This window comes from Numenius arquata, chromosome 7 (assembly GCF_964106895.1).
Source record: "Numenius arquata chromosome 7, bNumArq3.hap1.1, whole genome shotgun sequence".
NCBI lineage: Eukaryota > Metazoa > Chordata > Aves > Charadriiformes > Scolopacidae > Numenius > Numenius arquata.
Window position 1 is genome coordinate 27,983,668 of NC_133582.1, and position 9,957 is coordinate 27,993,624.

The following is a 9,957-nucleotide window of genomic DNA, read 5'->3' on the forward strand; positions in this document are numbered from 1 at the left end:
AGAGAAGGGCGACAGCAGAAAGTAGTAAGTGAAGAATGAGGGAAACAAAAAATAAAGTAAAATGAAAAAGTAAACGGAGAGTGAAAACGTAATACATCTGTGCAAAGGCACCTTAAAAGCAAAGGGAAAAAGAGGAAATGAGTTGTACTGAAGGCTTCAGTGTTCATGTCTGGTGACATAATGTAAGTGATATTGAAAGTATGGGCTGATGAATGGCAGGAAAATGAAAGTTAAGAGTGTAGCTAAGATATGTCCTGCTCATTCCCAGTCTTACCACATGTTCCCACCACCTCTGCTCGGCAGACACAAGCAGCTGCACAGTGATTAGGTTTAGAGAATCGATCTCTTTGACATTGGTTTGGCGGTTTTCTTTCTGCTGAGGTCAGGCAGATGATGGACCTGGCTGGATTCATCGTGTGGCTGTGTGAACCCAGGACTGGTACTGAGTAGGCAGTGGCAAAGAGCAACGTGTGGGTACAGGGTAGGTGGCATCATCCCTGTCAGCACCTTACAGCATTGGAAGAGAGGTGCATCTATCAGCTTGCTGATGAAATATAATGCAGGTGGAGTGGGGAAAGGACATACTATATCTCCTACCTGCTGTAATGTTGAGTGTGGCTCTTCCTTTTTGTATGCAATGGGTGGGGAAGCAACTGCACTTGTCAGAAACCACCTCCTTAATGACACTGCAGAAGAAAGGGCTAGGATGACTTTTCAAGCACATTTTTTCTCTGGTGTTTTTTGTCTTTTTTCTTCATTAAAAATAATTGTTTTCAACTCTCCTGTCAGTTTTGCTGGGGACACATCAGTGGATTCGTGACTGAATGAGGCCAGGGACAATGCGAGAACAAAACTTGTGTCTGAAAGTCTTGGATGACTAAAATCTGTTGTCAGATGATGATCCCGAGGTAATAATAGCAAGATAAGAGGACAGAGAAACAGAGCAGAACTCAGCAAGGGATTACTAATGTAGATGCATATTAGAGTAACTGGAGTTATGCTGAATGCTGGTAACAAACTTGTGTAATAACAAACTTTATCACATGCTTTTCCTGTCTAAAAAATTGCAAAAAAAAAGCATCAGTTTTAACTGACTCAAAATACAGTATTTTCTACTTTAAGCTTTATTACGGTCACAGAGTAAAAAAACCCTACAAACGTGTATGCACAGAACTAGCTAAGATATAAGAGGACCCCTGTGGGATATTGTTAATGATAAAAGATATGCATATGCTGACACGTATATCAACATCTGTAGATATTGGTTATTTCCCTTTATAGTGAACTATCTTGAGAAAGAACATACTCTATTTACATGTCCTGTATCCACAGAGACATTTAACTACTTCTCTATAGGTGTGTGTCATTCAGTAGGCTTTATTCAGCACAATACAGTAAAGGGAATTGTTCACCTATCTATCCTGAAGACCTGCAGTTTCTGCTGGTGGGAAGGCACCTCATAAGTACAGGAACATCAGCCATCTGTCCTGCAATGCCATAATAATCAACGTAGTTGCATTTAGCTCATTCCATGTTTTTCTTCTGAGTCAAATAGCAACATATACATTTCAGCCAAACTTTTTTGAACTGTTACCCACAGCCCTGTTTCTTGCCTGTTACTAGACTCTGGTTACGATCTTTGCACTGACTGTTTTCCTGACTCATTTCAGGGCTCCAAAGAGTGCGCCAGCTGGGGAAAAACACAAGATACTTCAGACGAAGACTGCATGAAATGGGCTTCATCATTTATGGCAATGATGATTCTCCTGTTGTCCCCTTACTCCTTTATATGCCTGGTAAGATAGGGTAAGTACTGAAAAAAAACCCACCTGTTGGCAAAACAAACGCTATTCAAATTCACAGGTTATTCAGTATATGCTGTGAAAAATGTAGTTATGTCTGGTAGGTGCTTCACAAGAGAAACACACACTGTTAGGTGAATTCATCATTTAGTTATATTCTATTTTAAATTTGGCCCTAGACTTAATTTTGAGCTGTTCCAGTATTCAGAATTTTTTAGATTTCTCTTATCCTTTTTTAACTTGCTCTGGAATAATACTTTTGATAGCATTTTGAATTTGGATGTGGGTCTTTTTATTTGTAATCATTAGAAGAGATACATTGACTTTGATGCATGAGTTGTTTTGGATGGATGTTCTTTTTCCCCATCTGATTTTCGAATGGTCTTTGCGTGTTCTACCACTCAGTACCTATCAATCAGCACTTGTGCACTGACTTGGACGTGCAGACCAGAAGTCAGTAGTAGCATAATGTAAGGGTTGAGCTATAGGGAGTGTTTGCAGGTGGCTTAGGGTGGCTATGTGCTCTAGCTCTAGTACATACCACACAAAAGGTTCCTAAACTGGCAGAGTAATTGTGAGAGCAAAGAAACCATCACGTTGCTTGTTTTATTCCTGTTGATGTGCAGGAACCCAGCTCTCATACCTTCCAGAAGCCCAAATTCTTCCATGCTTAGGGACTGTGAATGCCCACACATTTTGATTTGCACTCAAAAGCCTTTCATTGACAAAAATGAATCACATCGATTCTACAGTGATCTCTCTGCCATCACACATCTAGTATTTGACACCCAGTTGGCTTCATGAGCTGTTAAGCAGCAAAGATTCTCAGTCCTACTGGTAAAATTCTGGCTCTTATTGAATTCAATGGGAGTATTACCATCCACTTCAATTGAAGACAGGGTTTTACCCATTGTTTTATTATACTTGAATGTTTTCTCTCTGTGGTCAGTTTATTTGGACATAATTTACTTTTGTTTTTTCTCTTCTCTCCTTAGGGCTTTTGCAAGACGCATGTTAGAAAAAAATATTGGGGTCGTTGTGGTTGGATTTCCAGCCACTCCTATCACAGAATCCAGGGCTCGGTTTTGTGTATCAGCTGCACATACACGGGAGATGTTAGACACGGTAAGCACAGCAGATGTCCTGCTGAAATTAACTTCAGATGCAAAGGAGGTTGGGAGAAGCTGTGTGTCTGTTACTTTGAATCTCAATAATTCATTTTTACATTTGTTTTTCTGGCCTCGTCACTTGATCTTTAAAGGCTTTTTAGCCTTATATATTTTATTTTTTAAAATAAATTATGGGACAGTTAACTTGTTATGTTCTTCTGTTTCTAAAAGTGACCAAATCTGTCATCACTAATAAAGACCTACACGAAGAGCACATCAAGACAGAAGTTAAAAGTTAGGTCAAAACTATCAGAGTAGGAAACCTGAAACGATATGGAAATAACTGAAAATCAAGTTTTCCCTACCCTTATTTTCATTCCGTATTTCCACGTGTTTCTTGAATTGCATAAGTATATGGGACAGCCTTGGGGGTACAGGTGGAAATTGCAAACAGTATTTGGAACGGTTTGAACCTAATGAAGTTTAATCGGTGCTGTCTGGCCTGTTTCAGTTCTGTATCTTTCTACGATATCAGAAATACTGTTAAGAGTATGTTGAGATTTCCATCGTAAACCTCTGTTCCAACGCAGTCAGAAATGTGTTTAAAATAAACTCTTTGAAATTTTCCATTTCCCTTTCTTGCCGAAGGTGTTTTTGGCCTGGCTTGATAAACGTTCTTTCATTCTCCAAGTAAGACGACTTAAAGGAGGCTTAAAAGAAAATTTCAGGCTTTCTTTTTCCTCTCTTTGCACAAGTATGATGGTCAAAGCAAAAAAATGGAGGGCATTTGAGTTAAAGATGCCACTCCTTCGCGCACCTGCTCTCTATTTGCATCCTGAGATTCATGTGGAGCTTGAGGCTGGAGCCCTGCATGGCTAACCAGCTCCCACACCAGTGTAGACCCCTCTCAAATGAGATTGAAAAATCTGTCTTGCATGTGTGCAGCGTAAAATTCCTGCTGCTGTTAAAGGTGCAGTAGTTATTAACAAGGTATAATACCATGAAGAGAATATTGCATAGAACAGGGCATAGCTACGTACTTGTGTTGGTCATTGTCAGCTTTTGATGTTTGACAGTGTAGATTTTGGCCAACGTAACTAGTAATAGGTGATGAAGTTGATCTGAAGATTAATCCCTTCAAGTTGCTGCTTTGATTTTCTTCTTCTCCCCCCACCCCCAAATGTCAAGCCCATTACATTTTTGGGCCATCGTTGCATGTTCGCTTTCTGCTACTTGCATGTTGATGCTTCCTGGTACCAGTGAGGGTCTGAAACACTCCCCAGCCATCATTCTGGAACATGCTGTATCTTTGCCTTTGAAAGTGGGATCATTGCTGTAGTACTTGCAGCATTCTTTAAATGTCCTTACAGTATGAGGGAGTGGAAATGCCCTGAGTTTAATTACTTGCAGATGGAAAGTTTTTAGGACAAACACTTTGTGAATATGCCTAAAAACAGGGTAACAACAGGTAACAAGCACAATGAAAACTTCTCCCTTTGGCAAAATTTGTTTTGAATCTCAGCCTGGAACTAAAAAGAGGAAAGATCATGAAAGGGCAAGCTCCCAAGAATAACTTCCTTAATGACCTTGAAGCTATCTCTCTGCATAAACCATTACTAAATTACTCCTTTCTGTTCTTGAGCTCATTTTAGTGGCTTAACAGAAACAGGCTCAAAATGAAAATTGCTGCTTTCTTCTTTGATGCCCAAAGGTTGGCTGCTTTTGAATGTGGATCAGATGCTGCAAAACACTGAGCTGCTTCTCTACAGTATAGAGTTCCCTGGCTACTTTTGAATCTACCAAGAGCTGAGGGCACAGCTCAGTAAATTACATCACTATATTAATGCATTATTAATTATGCCTGTGATATTAATACAAGACGATAATGGAATGCACTAAAAATCTTAAACTGTTCAGATTGTTTATGACAACTCTGGTCAGCACAGTGGGCTGAGTCCCATCTAAAAAAATGCAGTGGCATCTCCAGTCCTTGGGATCTATAAGGAAATATTGAAGTATTGCCTTACACATCCCTTTTGCACAAGCAAAGATAACTTTTTACCTAGATTATTATCTCCCTGTGCTTTTAGAAAAAGGTCAGTTTTTTCATCTGTGCTCAATTAATGTACTTATTAATAAACCATAACCTACTGAAGGAGTCAATTCCGTTCTTGTAGATGCATCTATGACTGCATTGACGTTCACTACAGGAGAGTGAAAGCAAAATTTGCCCATTTGCTCTTTGAACTCTCTTTAATTGATGCTTTTATGATCTTCTTGTTCTGCTGTAAAGTAGAGGTTAATAGAACTTTATTTCTTTTCCAAGAGAATTGACACAGTATAATGGTCTTACAGGTTTTGAATGCTCTGGATGAACTGGGTGATTTTCTACATCTGAAATATTCCCGGTATTCCAAGTCATCTCATCCTGAACTGTATGAAGAAACTAGGCTTGAACTTGAAGACTAAGTTTTCCACACATGAAGAGAACATTATAATGCTATGAAAGGGGGGAAAACCCGAAAACTAAATAACAAGAATGCATTTCTTCCCTTCTAAGGACAATTTTTGTTTCTCAGTTAATTGAAAGGAGGGGAAGTTCGGGTGTTGCATTTTATTGTATCAAATTTCTGTATTCAAGAGACTGAAATATTGATACAGATTTGCCTCCCCAGGAGATATGTCCTTCTTACTGTATTTTTGATGCAGAACGAATGCATCCATTGATCGAGTTGCTAATGTACAGCTTTTGTTATGGCCCCTTTTTATGAAGAAGCTTCAGATAGTCTTAATTATGACTGAAATAATAAAGTTTAAAAACTGAATGTATTCCAGTGTAGTATGGTAACATAGCTCAGCTTCATCACTAAGATTGACTTTTATCTGTTAAAGAGCATTGGTGTGGACTGCTACAGAGGAATGAATAGAAAGTAACCTCTTTAAGTTGCCCTATCGTGCATTTCTCCAAGGACAGAAAATGGTAGAAGGCAGTTAATGCTGAGAACAAGAAAAGTAGCCTGGTCGGATCATGTATTTCTGACAGCAGATTATGGGAAAGGAAAAATGCCTCCTCCCCTCCACAGATCCTTTCTCAGCCACTTAAATACACTATAAGCTTCGTAATGTACAAAAATTTGGGCTTAGACATAAACAGAAATGCTTTTCTGCTAACACATTTGACCTACAGCCTTTCACATCTTATCACAACGTAAGTTCTTCAGCAGACTTGTTCCCTTTTCATGTAGCAGTAGTAAATAATTTTAATAACCATTTAACTTTCCCGTAAAAACCTTGATCAAAACAGTCAGATACTTGCAGTTCACAAACTGCAGATGACATTTATAGGCCCATTCCTAAGTTTCTTGAACTACTTATGGGCTTAATAAATTCACTAACAAGTACATAATGCTGAAGCTGTTAGTTATAACAATGTGAAGTTCAAGATACCATAAGCAGTTCTGCCACCTGTTAAATTGAAAATGCCGCCATTTCTAAAGTCATCCACTTAATAGCACTTCTTGAAATATTCTTGTCTGGTTTATGCATGTCAGGGGTTTTTTTACTTGTCTAGTTGCAGACTTTTTTGAGTGGTTTGTTTTTCAAATAATTGATTAGGTCATCTGAGGGGGATGACGTCCTTGTCCCTTTTTCCACTGACCGAGTGATGAATTCTCAAAGATACTTGAAGGAATTGTTACAGCCAGCAGTTTCCCTGTGATGCCTGTAGCAGCATTATTGTCAGGCTTATGTGGGCTGAGGTGTTTGAAGGAGACTGGAGGCTTTTTCCCTTTTTTGCAGCGTTGAAAAGTGGTTCTGCAGCTTTAAGAATGAACTCCGAACCATTCCACGCTATCAAATGTCATTGTAAACACATCAGATGAGAGATGTTTAGCTTTCTGTTGCACAGATGTACCACACTTTCATGTTCTCTTGAAAGCTGTGGTGTAAACTTAACCCACAGCTGCAATATTAGATTTAAGAACAGAACAATTAAATTGCAGAGTACCAATTACACTATATTACTCCCTGCTTGTTAAAGCAGCTTTCAGGATATAACAAGGCTGATTGATTATGAGGGCCCATTTTTTGTTGGATTTTTGTTGTTGTTGTTGTGCAAGTTAATAAAAATCCAGTGGTGCTATAACTTTAAGAATTGATTACAACACATTCCATAATATCAAATGTCAGCTTTAGGAAACGTATATCAAGGGCTGGGGGAGGACTAAATGGTGTCATATGATTCTTCACTTCAGTAGTAGACGGACTTGAAAAACACTGCAGAGGTTCAAGGAAGCTATGTTTGTGGATAAGAGCAAACTCACTGTATAAATATTAAAATACTCAAGCAGAGGACAGAGAAATTAGGAAATGCAAACTTTGTCTTTGAGTAACCTGGCAATTTGTGATGTACAGCTTTGTTACGTGCAGGGTGAGCACACTTACTGCGAAGGAGATGGGCTGAGAAATTTCTGCAACCTGTTCCTCAAGGAAAAGTACTGAATTTGATGTATTGCGTTTTGATCTCGATTGCCGAACATCTGCGGCCAGATCCTCAGTTGACTTCTGACCTTCCATCTTGGGGTATACGGCCCTAGTTTATATTTCAGCAAACATTATTACATGTGCTGTTGCAGGCAACACACTATTTCCCTCAAAGAGAGGCCTGAGATTGATTAAGCTACAGAATGATCACTTTTTGTCCCCCTATAGGGGAATGTTTTCTGTCTGAAGCTGAATTCCTCCTGCCCTCAGAACATTACTCTCTCTCATACTAAGGAGACAGGACAGCTATTTTTCAGAGACTGTCAGTTGATTTATTATATGCTCTTTTCTGATTTCTTCCATCCCTTACACATTAGAGAAAGTACAGGCTGACTATCCCTGGGCTTGGGGAACATTTAGGGAGAAATCCCTGCTCTTCTGGTGCAATAATAAAACTCCCAGGAACTTCAGACTTTTAGATTTTCCCCATGAGGCATAGTTATGGTCTGGCACTGGCTTTTCCTTCAGCACAATTTCAGTGGAGTTTTTCCAGATTTACATCAATTTTAATAGATTTAGAGTTGATCAGTACTTGGAGACTCTATTTTAGCTAGCTTAAGAAAAAAGCTGATGGAGGACTTGTTAGGGAATTAGCACATCTAGCATAAGGATCACATATTTCCTAGAATATACTCCATCTTCAGGCATGCATTTTCTCAGGAGAGACAGTTTTCTGTAATTGTTTTAGAAGGTTTTGAAGAAGAACTGCCTTCAATAAATAAAAATTGCTCAAGTTGTCTTATTTTAATCCAATGGAAATGTAAGTATGAATACACTAACTTTTTGGTGGCAAGCTGCAATTCTAGCATCTTGTTATCTTGCATAAAATCTTGATTGACCCTCATGCTATGGGAAGACTCAAGATCTGTCTGTTTGACAGAGTATCTGAATTGTTTATCCTTTCCTGTACCTTTATCCCACCTCACCTTTTAGAAAGCCTTCATTTCCTGAGCTTATCTAACTTGTCAAGTATGTTCCTCCACCCACTTCTCCTGCCTCTTTACATTGTTCTCTCTGTTCTGCGTGGTTTCTGTCCTCGGGGTCCAGGGAAAAGCACACTGGCAGCTGCAGAGGACTTGACATGTAACAGTTGGCTTTTTAGGCATTGCCTCGCTGCCTGCTTTTCCTGGTATCCTCATCAGCTCCTGCAGACTTTAATCTTTCCTTTTCAAATAATTTTCCTACTGATGGTGCTAAGTTTTGAAGCTGAACCAAATCTGAACTGCCCAAGCTGTTGAACCAAGAACGGGCTTGATCTGTCACTCATGCAAGTGTAGGTCAGGTTAAATCTTGCTTTGAAGTCAATACTGTTGGTTTAAAACTAGTGCAACTATGAGAGCAACCTGTCAGTGTGAGGTGAGCTGCCTGCATTTATTTCAGAGGGGTTTGAATGCTGATGTCTCTGGACTATTCCACAGCCTCTGCACTTCACAGGGGACCAAGGTATGGGAGCGCGTTTGTTTAAGGTAGGATTTCAATTGTCTTTTTCTTTTTCTTTTTTTTTTTTTTTCAAAATGTGGTTGAAGGTGCATCACATATTTCCCTGTCCTGCTGAGACAGGGAACAAAATAGTGATGTAAGAAATGTGATCTACAGTAAAGGCTTTTATGTACTTTCTAGCTTTCTTAGAAATCCAATAGAGATTCTCTAATATACGGTCTGTGTATGCATATGTGTATGCATTATTTATGCATAAAGTTTAATTGTTCTTCAAATTAAAACACAGATCAGGACCAAATTTTAAAGAAACCACACCACCAGCTGAGAAATGGCAGATGTCATTCCAACATTGACTGCTGAACATTAAAGCCTCCAGATGCCTTCAAAAAAAGTATGTGTTTCCCTTATTTACTCACACATCCAGTGGCGTTTGTGCTTACTGCAGACCAGTCACAGAATAATGAAAATCTCACTTCATCCATTAGCAAGACAGAGCTTTAGACTTGTCGGGATGGTCCCAAAACCACCACCCAAGTGACCACACGATAATTCAGCACCATCAGAACAGGAGTCTGAGGTCCAAATAAGACTGGTTGTTCAGCAGTTACCTAAGAGGTGAATGTGTTTCTTTCCACATATGTAGTATGTCACTGACAAGTGACATAAGTGAGCAGTGATAAATCTATTTATATCACATGCTAATCAAATGAAAAGGGTAATGTGGAGACACAGGATCTGGAGAGATGTGGTGGGTCTGGAGACTTAGACTAGATCCTGTACTATACAAAGAATTTTTTTTGTGCAAGTGTTAAAGGAGTTGTTAGATCTTTTTAACCAGCTCAGTGAAAAACTTGGTCTTTAATATCAAAATAGTGACTGTGAAGCAAGCAAAGAGAGATACTGCACCCCATGTGTTACTCCAGTTTGTTTATGAAGAGAAGGCAGGGTAGGGTAGATAGGGTGCCAGAGAAGATGTCCCTGATACTTTACATTTCATAGATCCTTTTTGGACAGTCACTTCTGCCAGATGCTGTGCCAAGGCCAACAAGTGTTAATTGTTATCA

General features: G+C 39.2%; 1 protein-coding gene across 1 annotated transcript in view; it reads left to right on the forward strand.

Annotated features, from left to right (window-relative positions):
* Window positions 1-5,380, forward strand: part of SPTLC3 (serine palmitoyltransferase long chain base subunit 3) — an 84,315-nt gene extending 78,935 nt beyond the window's left edge. Inside the window, exons 11-13 of the mRNA XM_074150646.1 lie at window positions 1,671-1,806; window positions 2,798-2,927; window positions 5,267-5,380. Of these exons, the coding sequence (XP_074006747.1) occupies window positions 1,671-1,806; window positions 2,798-2,927; window positions 5,267-5,380 (380 nt within the window). The remainder of the gene's footprint in view (window positions 1-1,670; window positions 1,807-2,797; window positions 2,928-5,266) is intronic.
* Window positions 5,381-9,957: the final 4,577 nt, after the last annotated feature.